At 43.0% G+C, this 22646-nt stretch overlaps 1 protein-coding gene across 1 annotated transcript in view; it reads left to right on the top strand.

Annotated features, from left to right (window-relative positions):
* Positions 1 to 22646, top strand: part of GPR107 (G protein-coupled receptor 107) — a 109595-nt gene that overhangs the window by 81752 nt on the left and 5197 nt on the right. Inside the window, exons 14-17 of the mRNA XM_006892457.1 lie at positions 2025 to 2068; positions 16092 to 16141; positions 18071 to 18154; positions 18884 to 19005. Of these exons, the coding sequence (XP_006892519.1) occupies positions 2025 to 2068; positions 16092 to 16141; positions 18071 to 18154; positions 18884 to 19005 (300 nt within the window). The remainder of the gene's footprint in view (positions 1 to 2024; positions 2069 to 16091; positions 16142 to 18070; positions 18155 to 18883; positions 19006 to 22646) is intronic.

Raw genomic sequence — 22646 nt, 5'->3', positions numbered from 1 at the left:
ATAAATAAATAATTTTTTTTTTAAAAAGCACACAAGCACCTTTCAAGGAAAGTTGAAAATCTGAAACTATAGTAGATATCCTAATTAGAATGAAAATAATACAAAAAATAAAAACCAAAACGACACAACAGTTAAACCAGAAAATAACAAGTGCTGACAAGAATGTAGAGAGATAGGCTCTCGTGTCTGTTGTTAGTAGAAATGTAAAATGGTATAGGTGTTATGGAATACAATGTGGCAGTTCCTCATGAGACTGAAAATCTAATACTCTGTGACCCACACTTTGAGATCCCCATAGGGATCTAAATGTTAGTAACCCTAACGCTTGTGTACACACCTGTATTCACAGCATTACTGCTCACAATAGCAAAAAGAATTAAATGCCCACTCAGTGCCCACCAACAGATGAATGATAAGAAAATATACATGCATTCAATGGAGCAGTACTCCATCCTGGGAAATAAGAGGTGCTGACACATGCTGCAGCATGGATGAACCTTGAGGTCATCAACCTGAGTGAATTAAGCCTATCACAGAAGGATAAAACCACTTTTAAAAAAGGACACACATTGGTAAAGATATAAACACCAGTGATTTAATTAATGGTTACCAAGTATTGAAGGGAAGGGAGAATCACTTTCATTAGATTATTTCAGCAAAATACTCCGATTTCTTTAGCATTGATTTGACGCCAGCTTTGTGCTAATGAGCTCTCACGTGTTGCCCCATTCAGTCCTCACAGCACACATCTCACCACGGGGCAGTCACCTGAGATTATGATAGACGGGCAGTGTTTTGTGGACAAGTGAAGGGTGCACGGCAGTGTCAGTCCTTCTACCTCATTTGCACCACATTGTGTCTGCCTGTGCTGTGCTCTTCTTTTAAATCAGACTTTTCCTTGATGGCTTTGAACTGTACCTAGAACTCCAATCCAGGGCTTCATTAATAATACTAATATTCCCCTGTCTGACTGTAATGATGGTAATTAGTTACTGGCACACTGAGGCCAGAAAAAAAGACTCCCAGCGGTCTGGCATTTTCAGCAAAGTTTTAACTCTAGCCATTGAAAGGGCAAGTGTGCGAGGAGCTGTACCCACAGCACCTCAGCCTAAACGGTAGACGTCAGCAGCATGCCTGGATGCAGCCCTGTGGAGCAGTGGTTCAAGCACTTGACTGCTAACTAGATGGTCCATGATTTGAAGCCAGCGGCTGCTCTGTGGGAGGAAGAAGTGACAGTCCATTTCCCTGAAGATTGGCAGCCTTCTGGAAGCTCTGCGGGGCATTTCGGGATGGTACAGAGTTATCAGGAGCTCGGATGACATTGTTCACAGTGTTTTGTGCTGCTGATTGAAAGAGACTGCTTGTCTCCTGCTGTTCAGAACCACTAGTGCTTCTGTGGGGAGAGAGAGTCAGTCTCTTCCCCTTGAGATTTACGGCCTTGGAAATCCAGCGGGAAGCCATTAGGAGTCAGAATTGACTCAGTGACAGTGCATTGGTTTGTTTCTGTGGGACAGAATCCACCCAGTAGCAGTGGACTTGGGGAGTCAACCTTTTCAGAGGGAACTTTTCCCCCAGAGAGCTTAGTCATACCACATTGTCTTTAGCAGTATGTGGGGGTGGGGATGGGGCATGGGGCAGGTGGGAGGAGAGGTGAGAATGAAAAGATAATGTGGCGATCTCACCGTGTTCATTAATTGAATTTTATCTTTTTATCACACACCCAGTCTCCTGCCTGCCTTTGCCGTAGATGAGGCCATCAGAGGATGTCTTTTAACTCTGTCTTGATTGCTCACATGACCCAGCTGATGATAAAAAATCAGTATCTCTCCCCTTACCCTCCTTCCTGTCTTTTGGTTAGAGAGTACACTGAGATCATCTAGCCTAACTGTACAGTTTTAATTGTGGAATTGAAGTCTATCACCCCAATATTTCTGAGCTTACCCAGATCATAACTTGGTTTCTAGAAATAAGGAAGAGTGAAGAATCACCAGCTAACCTTTTCTTCTCTAAATGTTTCTTTTTAGGTCAATCAGACATTTACAAGAAGCATCAGCAACAGATGGAAAAGGCAAGTTCCCTCTAGCTCCTCTGTGCGGCGAGCCTTTCCCTGAATCCATGCTTGGTGCAGCTAAGCGGTGGAGGTTTCCCGGGAGGCTGGCCAGGGGGGGACGAGCGGACCTGGGGGCTTACTTCCCAGGAGCAGCTGGAGGTTGTTTGGTACACAAGCAGTTGTTGAACTTTGCTTGTTGTACAAGGAGGTATGGGGGTGATTGCTGCTTATTAAGATGATTCATTTCACTTCAGCTCACGAGTGTGACTTTCACCCTCTCAAAAAACCCTTGTCTCAGAGGAACCGGGGAGAGATAACACTTCCTTGTGAGAACAGGAGGTATTATGGACTGGAGATGGCAATGTGTAAAGCGTCCCTTCTTGCTGATTTAACAAACTTTCAAAATAGATGTGTTGGTATTAATTTAAAATGAGACTGATGCCAGAAAGAACTTCTAAAACTCTGCTTTTGAAATGATTGTGCCATTATAACCTTTTTGCATTTCCTTGATTTTCCAGCCCAGCCTCCTCAGTTAGAAAAGAAGCCACAGAGAAAATACCTTGGTGCTTGGGTCTTGCTGAGGTCATTTGAGTGGCATCTATGGCTGTAGGACGCCTTGGCATAAACGAGAACTTCAGACAAGGGTCCAATAAGCAGGGCTTTTTCAAATGCTGAGGCTTCCTCCAGATCCACATTATCTATATGCCTGTGCTGCTATTAAGAGTGGGGTGGGGGGTTTTTTGAGATTATTCATTAGCAATAATAAGGTGCTTTGGTAGCCTGGTGTTAAGGAGATGTACAGCCAGCCTGCAGGCAAGCAGTTGGGATTCAGCAGTTTCTCTGAAAGAAAGATGGCCATCCACTCCTGTGCCATTTACTGCCTCTCACAACCCTCTGGGTCAGCTGTGAGTCACATCTCACTTGATGATACACAACATAGCACAGTAACAGAAATGTGGTTTTTTTGTATGTAATAGTATATACTAAATATATACTATATAAATAGTATATAAAATATATATATTTTGTATATAATATAATTTTTTGTTCATAATAGTTTTGTTACTGACATCTTTTCTGATTATAAATGTAGGTTTATTTGGGGGGAAACTTGGGAAATGTAGTGATTACAGATCATTTTTCACACATTTTGTTGTTGGGAGCCATCGATGAGTGACCCTTTGAAGTGACACTCTGAACAGTGACTCATCTGAACTTTGTCCTGTCCAATGCCGTCCTCATCATCTCTGATGTCTTCAGCCCACTGCCTGCAGTCACTGTGTCAGTCCATCTTGTTGGGGATCTTCCTCTTTCTCCCTAGCCCTCTGCCTTTCCAAGCGTGATGTCCCAAGGACTAACCACTCCTGAAAATATGCACCATTTAATATGTAGTAAACATCACATTATTTCTTCAGGTTAGACTTGGCTTTATATTCTCATGCTTTGAATCAGGCAGGGTCCCAAGGAGTATTTTTTGAGCATAGTATTCTGAGTTTTTTCTTTAGTTCTGCTACAGGAGTTACTACCAGGATCTGTTGAGGCCTACTTTTTTCTGGGCAGCCTTGGCCACGAGGCTCTTCCCTGTGCGCCCTGCTCAGTGCTCACTGGCTCAGTCTCCCGTAGCCCTTAGCTTCCTGAGTGCTCGCAGGTCCCCCCCGTCACAAACTGTGGCAACCTTTGCAGGTTTTTCGCTGTGAGAAATTACTCTGAATTTCTCCTCTTTTCCTTCAAAGGATTGGATCCCAGGGTTCCTTCCTTTGAAACCGTTATCTAGCATGCTTGTGCAGTTAGTGTGGCTGCTCAGCCATTCCCTGAGACAAGGCACAAAAGAGCCTCCTATTCTCTTAGAACAGAGTATTTTTTTAAAAAGAAAGAAAAAGAATACAAATCAGCTTTTAACAAGTCATCCCACCGCAACAGAAAAACCCAGCTTGGAAAATGAAAGCCCACCCTCTGGAAGAACTACTGTTTGGTAATGTTCTTGTCTATACACATGTGCGTGCGCACACACACACACGGTATATTATGTGCAAAAGTGAATTTTTAAAATTTTAAGTTAATAAATAAGTCTTTATTCCTTTTGATTTAGTGAGGTGAGACATTTTAAAGCCCCAGGGGCAGTGTTTTCCATTTTATCTGTACTTTTCTTCTTGGCATCATCTTTCCTCCTTTCTGTACCCCATCTTTATTGTGCTGAAGGAGCCTTGGTGCCCTAGTGGCTCACACACTCAGTTCTAACCCACAGAAAGTGGCTGCTCCACCAGAAAGGGTGCAGAGTGGTTCCATTCAGGAGGAGCATTTGGGGCGATCCTCCTGTGTCCTGTCAGGGTGCTGTCTGCCAAACTGGACTTTATTTTTCTGTTGTCTTCACTGTTGTAAGGCTTCTCTACTGGGTATTTAGAGAGTTTGAGAATACTGTGGTAATTGTTAACTGTCATTGGTAATGATACCTTGGTAGTTAACTGAGGGTCTTGGTTCTTTGCCTGGACAAATAGCACAGCAGGTGAAGCCCAAAACGGAGTAAAATTTGTCCCCCAGTATTTGTAGTAAAGAGAAGCTATATAAAATTTTGTTGTTGTTAAGTGCCGTTGAGAGGTAGGCGACTCATAGCAACCCTATGAATGAAAGACCTGGACACTTGTATAACTTTTAACCTTTCTCCAGGTTCATAGGGTTTCCAGAGGCAAGCTATCATGGAAGTGGATGCCACTCCTGCTTCCAAGCTTGTTTTAATCGGGGAGCTCCACCAAACACTGTCCACCATGGGTAACCATTCTTGCATTTGACACATCAGTGTCACAGTGTTTAGCTTCACAGACACCACAAGTTACCTCTGTATAGCAAGTGGACAGACCAGGGCTATACGACCTAAAAGAATGACCAAAACCAATTAAAAACAGTGGCCCTCGAGCCCTACAGGATTTTAAAGTCACACCCTCAAGAAGGCCTCAGATTCTGCCCCCAGTCAGAACAGTAACACACAACAAATGGACCCCAGAAACTTCCCTTGCCTGACTGCCACCAAAGCGAGACCACCATGGTGATGTCACCAGCCAGCCAACTTCCAGAATAGGAATGTGTATTGGTGTCTGGGGCACCCTACGCACTTTCTCATTTTGTCCACCAGGGGACAGTGTGGGGCTCCTTTAGGGAACAAATGGTGACTATGAAGGCAGGACCACTTCAGGACTGCTCATGCTGGCTGTCCTCAGGATGGCACACTAATAAGGAAGCACACATTTCTCACTGGTTGTTGTCTACCACTGAGTCAGACCAATCCATAGTGGGTTTTCAGAGGCAGTTAAGCACATGGGTTGTGATTGCCCATCTTTCTCCCATGGAACAGCTTGTGAATTTGAATTGCTTGCCTTTGGGTTGGCAGCACAACTCCTTACACTGAGCCACTAGAGCTACTGAATGCTGGAAATCCTTTGAAAGTAAGGAGGACTTCAGGGGGTGTGTCTCACCGTCACGGAATTGAATTTGGGCTGCAGGATGCTTTTGAGTTAATCTGGAGATGTATTTCATCCCATGCTTGAAGATTGTTTTTGCATGTGTCACATCCCAGAGTCGAGGCAGGCATGATGCCTACAGTTGCGGTCTCCTCTGCAGTTCTTTGAGGAACCAGAGGCCTGGTTACAGGCAAGCTGGCCACAGGAGTAGCTTTGTGGAGTGCACTACTCATCCACTTGGACAGATTGGAGGTGGTGCTGGAAAACTGGAGCAAGTGACCTACTGACCACTACTTCCTGAATCACGTGCACCACACCACACCTGTATGCCACAGCCCACTGCTCTTGTGCTTTAGAAGTGACTCTAAAGTAGTAAAAGCCATGGGCAGTGATATCTCTTGGTAGAGCATTTGCCAGGTGTCAGCCAATAATATAGCTCCGACCTTTATGCTTATTATTTCTTTTGTCTTATTGCATGACCGTGGGATGACTTGAACAACTGAATCTAAGCCCTGATTTAGGTTCAGTCCAGGCTGACTTAGTTGAGGGGTAATGCTATTTGTATTTGCTCTTCCTGCCCTTGAGATAGAGTATAGCTTTCAACAAGAGTCTTCATGGTGTAGTATTTAAAGTGCCTTCTGCTGACAGAAAGGTCAGGGGTTGGGATTTTATCAGACAGTCCACTAGAAGAAAGATGCAGCCTTGGAACCCTGTGGGACAGCCGTATTCTGTCCTCTAGGGTCATGGTGAGTTGGAAATCATGTCAGCAGCAGTGAGTTTGGTTTTCTGTTAAAACTTTCAGACATGGCTTGGATTTTATTTACTTTATTGCCTCTGGATTCCTTTTGATTGGACCTGAGAGAAGTATAAGGTAAAGTATTGAGGACAAAGCTGGTCATGTCCTTAAGCTGTGTCTTTTATCTCTCCTGTCACACACTGTGAGTTCTCTTTTGTCATCTGTCATTTAGATTCACTGTTGCGCTGCCTCTCCTGAGAGGAAGCTTAATTGAGTCTTGCACAGACACGTCTAGCGCTGACTCCACTACATTGGACCTGCCTAGATTTACTGGCTCTCACTGCCCCTTGAGCTTCCCTCCTCTGTTACCTTCTCTTTCTCACATGCCATTATCTTATATGACTGGCTTAGCAGTAGACACCATAAATTTAGTTAACAGTTTCTGTGTCTGATCATTCTTTTCCCTTATGCTCTAAAGAAAATTCAGAGGAAGTATTCTGAGGAATCTCAGGTTTTATGTGAGTTTCAAAAGCATATAAACAAATGGTGATGGACTGGGTGTAGGAATTACAGAGGAGGACTAGCTTCACTCTGAGCTGCCATGTTCGGAAGTAACTGTGGCCATAATGGGATTAGTTAATGCAGCAGTTCTCAAGAAAGTCTTTAGAGTGAGAATTATTTTCATAGTGGTACGTTAATAGCCATTTGCACTAAAATAGGAAAGGTACCATGGCTGGGTCTTAGCATAGTCAACACAGTGCCTTTCAACTGCGCCTGCACTTTTGCACAGCTGCAGGGTTGGAGGAAACTCATTTCACTTAAAAATGGTTTTCATAAAGTTGTATAAACTATTCCTGTTAGTAAATATCAATCTTTGAATATTCTGTGTGACAAAGTGGGGAGGAATACATAGATACCAAAGAACAGTGGTTATCTTGAGGGAAAGTAAGCATGGTTGAATTGCAGACGGAACTTTTTTTAAAAAAAACACTTTTACATTTTTGCTTGAAAGACTGACTTACAAGCTATGGTTGCTCAGACATAGGAATTTGTCATATGCTTTTTTGAAAATGAACAAAGTGTGCCTGTCACTTTGAGAAAAACAGTTGACAGTATTTGTTGTCAGTGATAATAAAATTTGCTCTGAGATGAAAGTTAGAATTTAGGAAAAGCTGGTGTTCCCCACTGAGAGCTCTACAGCTTACTAATTCTCAAAAGACTTTCTGATGTAATATTAAAGAATGTGACTTTTAAATGTCTGTCTGCATAATGCAGTGAAACAGTCTTTTCCAAATGATGAATGCATAATGCTGTATGTTTCACATGAGAAGATTCCTTCAGAATGCAGTTTGAATTTAATGTAACAAAGTATAAGAATTTATAGAATTTCACATTCCCCACTAAGCACAAATCTGTCAGCTGGCTACTAACCCGTCACTTAAAGGATGTTAGTATAGAATCAGGTAATCTACAATAACCTGACAAGCCCCATGTCTCTGTGTTTCTTTATGTTCTTCAGGCAAAAAAATAGATCAAATGAAGAAACAGATAATGAGAATCTAGCTTATGTTAAAATGTAATGAATTTGTTTTATTATTTTTAAATTTATTACTATTCTTGCAATTTCTCCATTCTAATATGGTAAATAGGTGTTTTTTTTTATATGTTTTGGAGAAAGTTTACACAGTAAAGTTCTCATTTGATAATTTGATAATAAAACCCACAAATTGTTTAATGACATTAGTTACTTTTTTTTCCTAATAGGACAGTATTCTCCTAGACTGTGTTCTGGTTTGGTTTCCAGTATTTTGGTTGTTCTCTTTCCTCTTTGCATTTTCTTGTCCTTTATGGTCTCATGTAAGTTTTTAGTAAAGTGCTGTACTTACATAGGTGATAGTGGTGGTTATGTACCACTGAATTGGACCTGACTCATAGCAGACCCTCCAGTGTGTTTTCAGCTGGTAGATTTGAACTGTATGCCTTTGAGTTGACAGTGCAGCTCCTTACCACCAAGCCACCAGAGCTCCCTACTACTGTCTTTAATTTTGTGTTTCATACTGTTACTGAAAGATGATGATGATCTTAAGGGGTGGTTTCAGTTCAGAGTTTAAAGAGTATCTCAAGGGAGTAGTAGTCCAAAGGAGTCTTGGTTTCAGCTGCTCTGATAAACTGGACTTTTTAATACCATGCACAGAGTTGATATTCTGCATCCTGCTGAAGTGTGAGTAGCATCTAGGGACTTCAAGCGTGCCCCCAGCCATATAAAATACAATATTGTTTTTGAATCAAAACTGACTCATAGCCAACCCTCCAGCGGGATTAGCCTCTACTTTCAGGAGCAAAAGAGTAAGAGAAGAAACTGTTCTGCAAGGCTGAAGGCTCATGCAAGCCCTGATACCAGAGCTCCTAGTCAATGCACAGCTGTTACTACACCATTTCTGGTCTGTATGTGGTGAAAGTCAAAGCCAAAGAGGAGGAAAGGGAAGCTGCCCCCGACCCCACCCCAGTGCATTTTTACTATGACTTTGCTTCCTTCAGCATGTGAGGTACAGTCTCATGAAGATTGGTTGAGAGGTTTCCTCCAGCTCAGCAGTATGCCATTGCTTGTACGATTGGACTCCTACCCTCTGGAGCACCATTTCATGGTGGAGAGAAGAGACTCCATTTATTTGGTTACTTAGACATGTTTCATCTTCTTGTTCCTGTGAACTGGTGTATTCTCTTGCAAACCTTCACCAGCCTTAGCAGTCTGAAGTCAGGCCTTTCGAGCACTTAGACCCTCAGTTACTACCAGAAAGTGGAGTATCAGCAGGCGAAGAGTAAGGCATTATTGATAGAAGTAACTCACAGGGTCTGAGTCTTGTTTGCACGAGGCCTGCCTCTGATGCAAACGTGTCACAAAAGAAGACATTGGGTTCTTCCCCCCCCACTTGATTTTCAGTGAATGTTTACAGAAAAGTTGCATTTTCATTCATTTATTTTTGCACATTTTCCTCCCTACTCCTCCTCAGTTCACATTCTAAAAAAAAAAAGCATTCATTATTGCATAAGATGTTTGGCCCATGTGTTTCATCTGAGGGAAAAAGTTTGAATGGCTTTCAGCAAATTCTTAAAGGGATCTGTGACCTTGGGTTAGAAACTGCTTCTGTTGTTAGGTGCCCTCAAGTCCATAGTGACCCTGTAACAGATCTGAACCTTGTCCTATCCTGTGCCATCCTCACACTTCTGACACACTAGAGCCCTTGGTGGCCGTCACCGTGTCAGTCCATGTGCTGGAGAGTCTTCCTCTCTGACACTGACCCTCCGCTTGTCCAAGTAAACCTTATGAATAGTAGAGGAATGCGGATAGTTATAAAAGCCACTGCTGCTTTTTTAATCACTAAAAAACCCCTTTTCATTGCTTTTCTTCACTAGATCATCCAAAATTCCTGCAATATTATCAGCCTGATCATAACTTCTGATTAACATTTTAAAAATAACAAGTTTATTAGGCAAAGCATCCTGAGTTAATTAACATATAACCAAAAGCAAAAAAGTTCCCGTATCAGTAATCTGAAAGGCAGCCTTGTGATAGATGCCTTTTGCTAATTTTTATTTTATGCTTAAAAACAGTGGGAATAAACTAAACCTCTTTGGTAACAAGGAAAAAACCAAGCAAAAATCGTCAAAAAGATTGGCTCAAGAACATACCACACATCACAAGAAAAGATAAGCCCCAGTAACCCTTCTGCCTTCACTTTCCTTCTACTCTACAAACCGATGAAAGATCCCGCTGTCCTCAGGCCCCTAGACCCTGCTCCCATCAGTGCCGTCTCCCCGGCCAGCCTGGGCATGCAGCCGATGCAGCCTTAGTGTTGGCAGGTTCGTATTCACACATCACATCTAAGGCTGCAGCTGAGCTGAGGGCACACGGCTCCCTCTGCTGCCCACTGGCATGGCTGAGTCAGCAAAGAGGTAGATACAGGCTGGCCAACAGCAGACAAAACCTTCACAGGGAACCCGACCTCTCAACACTTAAAGTTTCAACAGCAGTTCAGAACACAAGGCAAACAAAGATCTACTGTCCCAACAGGCAAGAGAAGCCCACCCAGGCGGGCCATCTCATGTCACCAAGGGTGGTGGAGACATCAAGAGGTTTGTCGTTGGAGAGGGACATCTTGCTTGGGAGGGAGGGAGGGACAGTGCAGGAGAGGAAAACCCTTGATGTGAAGGATTGATTCAGTGACTGGGATAATGAGAGTAGGTGTGTCAGAGATGATAAGATTGGCACAGGGTAGAGCAGGGTATAGGGCTGTTGTACATAAGGTTGCTTTGAGTCATAAGCAACTTGATGGCACATAACAACATCCATTTTCACGACATTCAGTCTTAAGTTGGATCATTTTGAAAAAGATATATATTAAAAGGAATTTTTGGATCATTTTCCACAAGGCTCTTCGTGGTTTGAAGATGAACTGGCATTCTCCTTTCCCCACTTGTGCTAACGATGCTTTTTGAGATGGATTAGTGACATTCCCTCTTGTGGCCGCCAGATGGCGCCTCAACCCCTACCCAGAATAGGTGCTTTCAGGGCAACGTGAGCCAGATCAGCTTGTGGCCTTCTTGCTGGTGTTTTCTGGTTACTGAAGGGGGTCATGCAGCCTGGTGGTTCGGCCTGTACTTGACCAGGAACATCCCTTCTACTCCTCCGCCACGCAGTGAGCTTGAGCAGATTGTAGAAATGCTGATATTCAGAGTGAGTCAGAGAGACTGTAATGCCAGCTAGGCTTTGTCATCATCCTTATTTCTTTAATTTTTTTTGTCTGACTCAAAATTCCATCTGAAGCATAGCAGGAAGGAAGAAGATGAAAAGGATGATGGGGAGGAGAGTTGTATTGAAGCTGAAGGTTTTCCTTATACCAGAAAGAATTGTTTTATATGTTTACCCTTTTAAGTGGTTGTTACAGGTCTTTTTTCCTGTGTATCATGTAAAGCATACAGCGTTAATTCCTTAGAATGAGTTGCCAGCAGCTCCTGAGTATTGAGTGACATTTGAGCCATGATTGCATCGCCCTAAACTGCCAGTAGATTATAAAGCTGTGAGTTGCCTTTGTTTTATAACAACATGCAGGCATTAAGAGCTTGGTGCCTGGAGGGGGTTAAACAGGCTTTAATGTGTTTCTCAACTTACGGACCGTGGGATTTGTTTCCCTACTCCTCCAGACTTCAGTTCTCTGTCAGTGAGGCAGTGGTGGCCTTTTCTTCATGGGGAGTATTGTGAGGATCACACGAGACGAAGCTCAGGAAGTGCTGGCCGTGGTACCTAGTGCATGATCATCATCCGTAAATGCAGCTGCTGGTACTATTATTTGTGTGGTTGTCATAGTTACAAGACATCCAGGAACATCAGCTGGGAAAGAAGGGGCAGTGTGTCTTGTTAGGGTAGTTGATGACTCTTTGGACTATAGAAACTGAGGTGAAAATCCAGGGAAGGGGCAGCACCTCTTCTAGATGGTGTGTGTTTGCCCATGGATCAGAGAGAGTGTTGATTTAAACCTTGTTAAATATCCAGAAGGGCTGTGCACAGCTTGCCTCAGTGGACACTGATTCCATCTGCATCAATAAGAACACGCCGAAACCGAGTTGTGTGGTCATTTTCTTGAGAACGAGTAGGCATCAGAGGAGTCCTGCAGCAGAAGAGGTCAGCGCAGGAGCTTGCCTGATCCTCTCACAGGCCTCTTGCCTCACAGCAGTCCTTTCTGACTTCTCTAAGGTTTTCTGCAGGTCTTAGCCCAGTCTGGAGTCCACAAGTCTAGGAGGCAGCTTCAGGAACCCTGGTGCCATGGTGTGTAATGTGTTGGTTTGCAGTTCAAATTCACCAGCTGCTAAGATGAAACGTTTACCATAAAGACTTAACAGCCTCAGAATCCTGAGGCAGAATTGACCTGATGGCAGCAGTTGGGTTTTGGTTTGTGTTGTTTTGGTTTTTCTTTTAAGGAAGCTGCTTGGACATCTGTACTAAAGTCAAATTCTCTGTGTGATTCTTGTGTTCCCCCCAGTTAAGATCCATTGCTATAAAGATATACTAATCCACTCCTCTCCAGCTCCTTCCAATCCCTCATAACACATGCTTATTCCCCAAATGAGGAGACAGATCCCTAGAAAGGCAGGCCATGGCCAGACACTGAGCTTTATTATAGTACAGGAATCAGAATTCAGGGCTCCTAGCCAGTGCATTTTTCCTCTCACATGCTCATTCTTTTACCATATTTGCTGTTCCTTATGGTGGGGTCAGAAATAGCCAGATCACTCCTGGTGAGCCTTCATTCCCCTGGGAACACAGCACCCCTGTTGTTCAGTCAACAGCACGCTGTCAATATTCTTAACTCTAGAGAAATTGCCTTTGGAAGAAAAGTAAATGGAGGCATATGAGGTAGACTGCAGCCTTCTATGTCAGTGATCCTTGCATAATGCTGGTGACGTTTACGGTCCTCAGAGCCACTTCCATCTCCTGCTCAGCATCCTGACTCATCATGTGCATATGGCATCACTGTTTCCAGGGGAGCTCAGAGCTCCGGGCAGTCCCCAGGTCACCATTTGTTCCATTCTTACTGTCTGGATTCCTGCCAGGTATGGCAGCCACCATGACATGGTACACACTGCATCTGATGTTGGGCCTTTTAGTCATTATTAATAATATACCGTCCAACACACTGAGTGCTTCCCGTGTACTTTCCAGATCCTGTCGCATTAATTAATACTCCAAACAACCGTAAGGATACTACTGATATTCCTGTCTTACAGATGAGGAAACTGAGGCTCAAAGAGGCTCTCTGAGATCACACAGCAAATAAGCAGCTGAGATGGGATTTGAGCCTGAGATGTTCACATATTTAGAGCCTGTACTTTTAACCTTTCATTTCTTACCTCAGTCAGTGAACCAGCTCACAGCCATCACAGCCTCAGCAGTGACTAGGCAACTGGTCTCATACGCAGGCACATAATCCCTTCAAGCAGCCATCTTGTAAATTAAATACTTGCATGTGATCAGAAATTATGTCTCATGTTTGGGGACGGGAGAGAAGACTTAAGCTGTGTTTGATGATACTTGCATTTTTTTTTTAGCCACAAAAGTGATGTCCACAAGGTCAGACATTGATTACAATACATAGCTTGGCCTGGCATCTGTGTCTGTGGTGGTCTTTCTTTATTGATATTTGGATGTGGAGTGGACAGTTCACAGCCAGCCTCTTCAGAGGGTGCCTTAGAAGTCAGCCTGGGAGGTTGTGACGTGTGTGACACTGGGATGGGGCCACACACAGTCCCCCCACTCCTTCACTCTGCTCTGTGCATTTGTTTTGTTACCCTTAGGACATACACTACTATAACCCCTTGACTTAATCTCCCATCATTATCATTAGCTCTGCCCACATTATAATTCACAATAGGAATTCTTTCTGCTTTTCTCAACTTCATGACCTTGTGCTTCCATTTCATCCAGGAAAACACCAAAGCAAGGACAGTCCATTGTTTGCCACACCTGCCTACCCTCTAATTGCCCTATGTTGATAAAAATCTCACTGCCTTTTATGAGTTTTGTTAATTTCTTAAACCTGCCCTGGCAGTTAGCAAAACCTGAATGGCTTACACAGCTGAACTTTACCCTGGTGGCTGAAAGTCTAAAATGAAGTTGTCCCTGAGACATGGTCCCTCCTCGCCTGTCAGTGTCCGGTGGTGGCCAGCATCCTATGGCCTTCCTTGGGCTGGCACTCCAGTTCCTGCTTCTCTCCACAGAGAGGTTGTTCTAAAATGTGTATCTGCCATGTCTTATTTTTCACTTTAGCCCAACCCTATACCTTAGCCTTTTTGTGTTCCAGTCATAGTATGCTACTCTTCTTTTCCTGATAACTTTCCCTCTTTCATCTGTAAGTCTTTAAAGCTGCTTTTCCTGACTTCTTTATCCTTGGCCTCTCCTGGTCTTGCTTAGTCCTGAATTCCATCAAGACCTCTGCTTATAGACCCTTTGCTGTGGGAAGCCTCTCCTTGGGTGTCATGGCAGCCATGTTTATCCCTGTGGTGATACATAGAAATCTGTAAAACACTGCATGGCGCCCCTGTCTTCTTGATGGCTCTTGGTGAGCAAGGTAGGAATTTCATTCTTCAGGGTTTATTTCAGCAAGTAGAATTCGGAGGAGGGCTTTAAATGCTTGGTTAGTATTGAAGTGGTCTGATTGTTGGTGCAGGTCCGTCTCCCCAATTACTCACAAAGAGAATTGAGAACTAGCTCGTGTGGGAGGGCCTCGGTTCCTAGAAGCTGGCTGTGGGCAGGGTGCAGTACATGCTGGCCTCCACCACTGCCTGAACAGTCTGCTGTGCAACTTGGGATATTAGTTCATACAAATGTAAATCCCCAGTGAAATCATAGCGAAAGATAAATGTAAATCCTCATCAAATAATTGTCAGTTTCAATACTTCCTCTTTGGTGAGACATCTCTGCAGACAGGAAGGCGTCCTAGATGGTGTCCTCTTCCCACCAGTGTTCTGTGTGTCCTTCTATTAAGTGTCTAATTAATGGTTCAGTGCCTCACTCTTCTCCAGGGGCTACAGCCATCCCTGGGCAGAGGCTGGACTGCTTTGTTCACTGTATGCTGGCACTTGGCATAAAACAGGGGATCCAGTACATTTTTTATTTACAGAATGTTAAAAATGAATGAGAACTAGAGAGATTGGATTATCTACAGCAAGATTATCAGTGAGGTTCCCGGATCAGAGAGCCTTTGCTGACCTGCCTGCACTTGAACTCCACTTCTTCAGACATCGCACCTAGCAGGTCTACTGCCATTCTAGTCAGTATTCTAGCCTCTCAGTTTGGGAAGTTAGAATTTCCCAGAAGGATCTTCTGGACACCCTCTCCCCCCATTTGCTTTTTCAGAGGAGATTCTTAACAGATGATATGAGTGGATGATAATCACCTTGAGAATAATTTAGGATTCCCAGGATTTCTTCTGGAATCCTGAGCCTGATTGCCCCCACTAATCATCATGAGCCAGAGGAGGAGGAGGAGATTTGTACCTTCACCACCCACAGTCCCATTCTTAAACTGAATCACTAATTGAATGCTATGAAGCAAAATGAACTTGCCTCCTGCAGGAAGGTTTTATGATGAATGAAAAGCTTGCTAATCGGGGAGGGAGCCTGACTACCCTCTGTGGTCATCAATATTTCATAGCCATAGGCAGTGTCGGAAGTTAGCCATCCTGGTGCGGCTGACCTTGAGCCTCATGAAGGTAGGACAGTCAGGAAGGTGCTATTTTTGCAAGACATTTTGTGGAAACCTCTGTGAATCTGGCGTGATGAATAGGTGGGTTAATTGAAATAACCCCCTCAGTGTCCTCAGGTGCTTTTCTATGAGCAGCCTGAGAGTGTGCCTGAGGAAGGTGCCACTCTGTCAGCTCCAGTGACATGCCAGCAAATGTTTGATGCCGACTCTGGGGGACAGAGTGGGGTTCCTGATCTGAAGTGTTTGGGGATCTCTGTGATAGTGGTATATTCTTCACAGAGGTGATTTCAAGGCACTGAACCTGGACTTGGTCAATAACGCCAGTTTGTAAGCTAGCTCCAACACAGCACTGAATTTGGAATCTCAGCCTTCTGCTTCTAGAACTCTTACTTCCTGGTAAAGGGTCGGGGGAGATCTTGCCCAGTGGTTGCATTTATAAATATAAAGACTTAAAGACGTGGCCCTCGGGTGGTAGCTGGTGTTCATTAATGTTAGACTTGGCCTTTTGACTGGAAGGGTGTCTGAATAGAATTTGCTTTTTAAAATGAGAAAAGAAGTTAATGAGCCTTTCATTTTGTTCTTTCCTTTTTCTAGCTGCTATTAATTTAGCAAAGTTGAAGCTTTTCAGACATTATTATGTCTTGGTGAGTAAAATCCTAAATACATAAAATCAATTCAGGCAGTCTTGATTTAACTTGATAAAATCTAATTGTGTCTTTTAAGATAGTAAATGAATTAAATGCTTTTGTTACTTGTAAAAATTTACTTGTAAATATTTAGAATGGTAATATATATGCTTAATGTTAAAAAGGAAAAGAAAAAGTTACTGATTATACGTAATTATAGAAACACACAGACAATCCCCTTTATTATCCTGGTTTCCCCCCACCTCGCCCCATCTTTATCTTAACTCCTCCAAGACAATGATTGTCAACAGTTCAGTATATTTCTTCCTAGTCATCCAACATATACTATTTTTATTGATGACAAACATAGAATCATGCCATCATAATGCTCTCGGCAGCTTCCCCCGTCCCCATTTAATGATATTCAAATATAACATATGCCTGTTTTTCAAATTTTTCTGCAGAAAGTCATTTTCATCTTACTGTTAAAATAACATTTCCCTTAAGAATAGAAACTGTGGCAGTTTTTTTGTAAAATCTAAAATCTCACTGTGGTGGACATGAAAATCATATAAGTGAAGCAAAAAAGAGCTGTCATTTGTTTTTATTATGTGCCATTGAGTCGCCTGTAACTCATAGCAACCATATATGCACAATAGCTCTGAAGCCTGCCCTGTCCTGAGTCAGTCTTACTGACTCCAACACACCTACCCCTCTTTACCCCCGTTACTGTGTTAGTCTGTCTGCTGTTGTTTACTAGGATCATAATTCCTTCAACTATATAATGACCCACTTGAGCTAAGTGCTGTGAGTTAATATCATCCACAGGATAAATGAAAGGTCAACATGGAGCTTTCCCGCCATCCTCAGTGTCTGAGGGGTGGTGTTGGGTGGCCAAGCCAGAGTACTAAAACCCTAGCCTGTGTGACCTGACCTCCAAGCCTGGACATTCCAAGCTTAGTACTGGTGACTGGACCACACTCTGATGGCCGGCATGCTGAGTCCATACCAGAATGAGGGGAAATTCCTTTTCTAGGGTAGTAGGAGTTGATGTGTCAGAGACAGTGAGGTTGGCACAGGATAGAGCAGAGTTTAGGGCTCTTATACATAGGGTCACTGAGTAACAAGTGACTCAATGGCACATAACAACAACAATAATCCACTTTGGTTCTTTCTACGTCTCTGAGTGTGTCTTGTGAACAACATGGTGTCTGCAGGTGAAATGACTGACCAGAAATCATACCGGTTGCTTGTCAGTGATTGCTGACTCACAGCAGTGCTGGAGGACAGTGGAGCTGTCCCATAGTGGTGTCATGCTGTAATCTACAGAAGCAGACGTTCTCCTGTGCCCAGGCGCCAGCTGCTTTAACTACTGCATTACCAAGCTTTCTAGTGAAGTCCTCAAAGTCCGTATTTTCCCTGTGTGGCTGTCTTGCTATTATTATTAGAAAATATTTCTTGGGAGAGCTGGTGGCCTAGTGGCAAGAAGCTGCGTTGCAATACCGAAGGCATGCGGTTTGAATCCACCAGATGCTCTGCTGGAGAAGGAGGGACAATCTTCTGTGCCAGTGAGATTTGATTTGACAAGGTGGGGGGGAGAAAAACTATTTTTCTCAAAGCCTGGAAATGAAAAACATGACCCTTTTGGGGATTGGAATTAATTGTTGATGTATGTGAAGACGTTGAAGAATCACCTTGTGGAGTTTTGTCCTCTTTGGATGCAGCTTTTAGTTTGGACACCTCGAGATAATGAGGAAGCCCTTTGAAATGGAGCTGGCAGAGTAACCATTTCTTTTCATATTTATTTATTAGTATTATTAGAGTAATTTCCTTCAGATACTTCTGTTTTCTCTATTGTGGTTAATTTGTGATAGCAAATTGTTGGAAGAAAGTGGTGCTTTAATTTCCTTGTTGGTCTTATTTCTTGTTTCATTCCTCCTCTTGTAGATTGTATGTTACATATACTTCACAAGAATCATTGCATTTCTCCTCAAACTTGCTGTTCCGTTTCAGTGGAAGTGGCTCTACCAGGTAAGCTGCTCGCCGGGAACAGTGCTAGACAATTTAGTTGGAAGATGAAATCTTGGAAGGGAGGAATAACCATAGATCTTCAGGTCACTACTAATTTATTTGGGAGTAACTATTACGACCTTCAGTCTTGTCTGGTCTCCAGTTAAAATGAACTGTTTGTCCAGGAAAGCTGCAGGATTATATGAAAATTTGGAAGTAATTGCAGTATTGATTTTAGTTTTCAGATTTAGAAAAGACTTAGAGCAGAAAAGCCTCAGGCAGAGAGAGTAAGATTTGTCCTATACAGTTAACACCAAGATGAGGTGTGGTGTCTGCCTTCAGCCATGGGGCTTGGAATCCATACTTCTTTTCTTTGCTCTTTATTGTTATTTCCGCACCTTTGCAATATGCTAGAACTAGTTGATCCCCTGGAGTAAACCTCTCTATGGTGTAGAGACTTCTGTTTTTCTAGAAGGATCAACTTTGTTCTTTCGGCACTGTAAGAATGTGTGGGTATATAATGAGCTCTTAAATGATACTGTGAAGCCTTAGGAGAACACAGCCTCCTGGCATCTCTGGGCAAATGCTACGAGTGGAGACTTCCAAGAATCCTCCGAGGAAAGTGCTGTCAGTCGGGTGATCAGCCAGTGGTGGATTGAAGAGGGGGCATGTCAGTTTGTTTGGTTCTGCTGCTATCTGAGGAACAGTGTTGCTAATTGCCTTCTTTTGGTGTGGTTTTTCAATTTGCAGCTCCTTGATGAAATGGCCACGCTGATATTCTTTGTTTTAACTGGGTATAAGTTCCGTCCAGCTTCAGATAATCCCTACCTACAACTGTCTCAGGAAGAAGATGACTTGGAAATGGAATCTGTGTAAGGAATCTCCCCTTTCTCCCTCTCCCTTGGCCCTGACCCCTTCACCTGACTGACAGCAGCACAGTATGGACAGACCAGCTGCCCTCAGCATTGTGTTGCTCCAGATGTGGCTCCTCTAGTTTTAGCAGAAGGAAATGGACACCGAGCCACAGGCTGTCTTATCTAGTCTGAAGTACAGCATCTGCGAAGTGTTGCTCGGCCTTTTCAGGGACAATTGAATTTACCATCCTTTTAAGCATTATTGGAGCCTGCTTCCAATGCCCAATGGCAAGAACTTGGGAATATACTTGGCCTCTTTAAAACTACTGAGAATAGGCCACTCCACTTCCTGTTGGATCCCTGCCATTGGGAGATTACATCTGAAAATGTAATCATCTGAGTCATTTGTAAGTGCTAATTATCCTCAGATGTCATTTACTTTAACTAAGTGGATTTGCCCAATGAGCACGTTGACTTTGACCTATATCTAAGCTTTAATGTGGGTGTTTCTGATTCACCAGGTAAGTGTCTCTAGAGTCCTGTTCTCTAGGGAGGGGGCAGTCATTTTCTAGGAAAGTGAATAGTACATGAATACTATTAAGGAATGTGATCACCCAATCTAATTGTTGGGTTTGATGATTAGCCAAAGGCTGGCTTTCCCTTCGTTGTTTCAGTTGGTATCAACATGATGTTTCTAACAGAGACAGCTTTTGATGTCTTGTAAATTGGAAGCTGTGACTCATCCCAGGCTGGTTCCACTTGGCCATGGGACGAGTCGGGCAACGTGGGACACCTCTCTAATGCTCAGCTCCATTGCTAGAATGACAAATGAAAGCCAGATGCCACTGATGAACCTCAGACAAGAACTCTTTGTACCATTTGAGGAAGACATACCTTTAAAAAAAAAATAGTGGGGAGGAATGCAGGAAGGACTAATATCAGATGGACTTTGTCTAGAATTAGCAGAATCTGAGCAAGTTATTCTTGGATGAAGAGGTATAAATCTTAATAAGCAGTAGCATCTCCAAATGGGATTATTGCAGACTAATAAATAGCACAGACAAATGAAATACATACTAATAAATAGAACGATAGACTATACTAATAATGTACTTAAGCATCTCCTCGGAGACTTTTATCCTGTGTGTGTAGTGTCTGGGGTCAGCAGCTTTGTGCACGGTGGCTGCATCATCGTGGAGCAACTTCTCGTTCTCTGGATTAAACTGCAAAATGGTGGTGGTTGTTAAGTACCAGAGAGTCAGAACTCAGCCTCCTGCGGTTTTTCAGAGACAGTAAATCCCAGGGGAGGAGATTGCTCATCTTCCACAGAACAGCTATTCGAACCAGGAGCCTTTGCATTAGGAGCCTAATTCCTTACCACTAAGCTTCCAAAGCTCCCTCCAAAATGGTTAGACCTGTTGATACTTCTTCAAGCAATAAACAGGTTCCTTTTCCCCTCACATACCTGTCTACTGTTCCACTTGCATAGTTTCCATTTACCATCTCCTATTACATTTTAAAATATGGATACATAGTAAAGATATTTTTGTGTCTTAGATAAATGCATTTTCTTTTTATTCTTTCTCTCTGACAGTTTTTGGAGGTAACAGTAACTATTTTAGCAAAAAAATTCTATGTGTTTGTGTTCCAGTTGGAATGATGTTCTTATTTGCTATAAGTTGCCTTCAACCCATAGTGACCCTATGAACAGTAGCTCTGAACCCCGCTCTGTCCTGAGCCAGTCTCACTAATTCTGACACACCAATATTCATTGCCCTAGTTACTTTATCAGGCCTTTTTATCCAGAGTCTTCCTCGCTTGGGCTGTCCCTCCACCTTTCTGAGTGTGATGTCCTTCTCCAAGGACCAGTTTCTCCTGGCCATATGCCCAACGTATGTGAGATGGAGCTTCAAAATACTAGCCTCCAAGAAGAAACTTGGTTTCACCCTCTCCAAGTCAGACCTGTTTGTTTTCTTGGTGGTCCATGGTATGTTCAAGACTCTTCTCCAGCACCACAACTCGAAGGCATTGATTCTTCTTCTGTTATACTTAGTCATTGTCTGATGCATAGCAAGTAATTGCAAAAACCATGGCCTGTATTAGGCACACCTTAGTCTCTAGACAGACACAGTTGCTTTTCAACACTCTGGAGAGGTCTGTGACAGCACATTTTCTCAGTGCAATTCATCTTTTTTTATTTCCTGACTGCTGGTGTTAAGAGTGTTGATAGTGGAACCAAGAAAGCTGTAATTGTTAGCAACCTCAATCTTTTCTCCATCTATCATGATGCTACTGATGGGCACAGTGGTGAGAGAATCTCTGTTCTTTGTGTTGAGCTTCAATCCATAGTGAAGACTACAGTCCTTGACTTTCTGCAGCATACACTTCAGGTCTTCAGTTTCAGCAAGCAAGGTTGTGTTACCTCCATATCGTAGGTTGTTAATGAGTCTTCCTCAAATCTTGATGCCACATTCCTCCTCATAAAGCCCTGCTTCCCAAACAATCTGTTCTGCATACAGATTGAAAATGTCTGGAGATAAGATGCAATTCTTATGCACTCCTTTCCTAATTTTGAATCATGCATTGTTTCCCTGCTCTATTGTGAGGACTGCTTGCTGGTCCAAATAATAGGTTTCTCATAAGCACATTCAATTGTTCTGAGATTCCCATTTTCCTCCAAATTAACCACAATATGTCAGATGTGTTTGCATAGTCAATGAAATAACAGATAGACATTATTTTGGTACTTTTTGCTTTATGCCAAGATCCATTTCACATTGGTAGTAAGGTCTCTAGTGCCAAGACCTCTTCTAAACCCAGCTTGTATTTCTGGTAGTTCTCTGTCATTGTACTATTCCAGTCGTTTCTGGATAATCTTCAGCAGGATTTTGCTCATGTGTGATATTGTTCAATAGTTTCCACACTCTTGTCTCAATTGGGATGAGATTCTTTGAAACACAATGTGAATGAATGAGTGTCTGAAGCACAGTGTACATGAATGAAACACAATATGTATGAATATGCAAGCCAACATAAAAAAATCAGGATGAAGAGAGAGAGTAGACAGACTGCTGAACTCGTAGGGCCTGAGGGAATTTATGCTTCATTCTGGTAAAGATTGGGCAAGGTGAGTAAGTGAAGGATTTGGTAATGTTGGATCTGCAACTGTCCTCTGGTTGTCTCCTTTTGCACAGCTGTTAGGAGAGAAGGCTCTGACTATGCCAAGTGGTTTTCGCAGCTCAGTACAGTGAGCTGCTCTTCAGTGGAAGAAAGGTTACACAAGTGACAGCCATGAGGAGACAGTCTAATATATTTTTACTCTCAACCAAAGAAAGGTTCTGCGTAGGGGAATGGTATTTCCAGGAGTAGTAGTAGTAGTTGTTGTTGTTATGTTCTGTCGAGTCGCTTACTACTCATAGTGACCTTATGTACAACAGCCCTAAATTCTGCTCTGTCCTGTGCCAATTGCACTGTCTTTGACACTCCCATCCCGATTTCCCCAGTCACTGAATCAATCCACTTTATAGAGGGCCTTCCTGCACTGTCCCTCCACCCTCCCAAGCATTATGTCCTTCTCCAAGGACCGGTCTCTCCTCACAACATGTCCAAAGTATGTTAGACGGAGCCTCAGAATCCTTGCCTCCAAGGAGCCGCCCAGT

The sequence above is a fragment of the Elephantulus edwardii genome, unplaced genomic scaffold (genome assembly GCF_000299155.1).
Source record: "Elephantulus edwardii isolate Elephantulus edwardi_28Jun2011 unplaced genomic scaffold, EleEdw1.0 scaffold00116, whole genome shotgun sequence".
Taxonomy (NCBI): domain Eukaryota; kingdom Metazoa; phylum Chordata; class Mammalia; order Macroscelidea; family Macroscelididae; genus Elephantulus; species Elephantulus edwardii.
The sequence above is the reverse complement of the archived record's forward strand: the minus strand, read 5'-3'. Positions and strand labels throughout refer to the sequence as shown.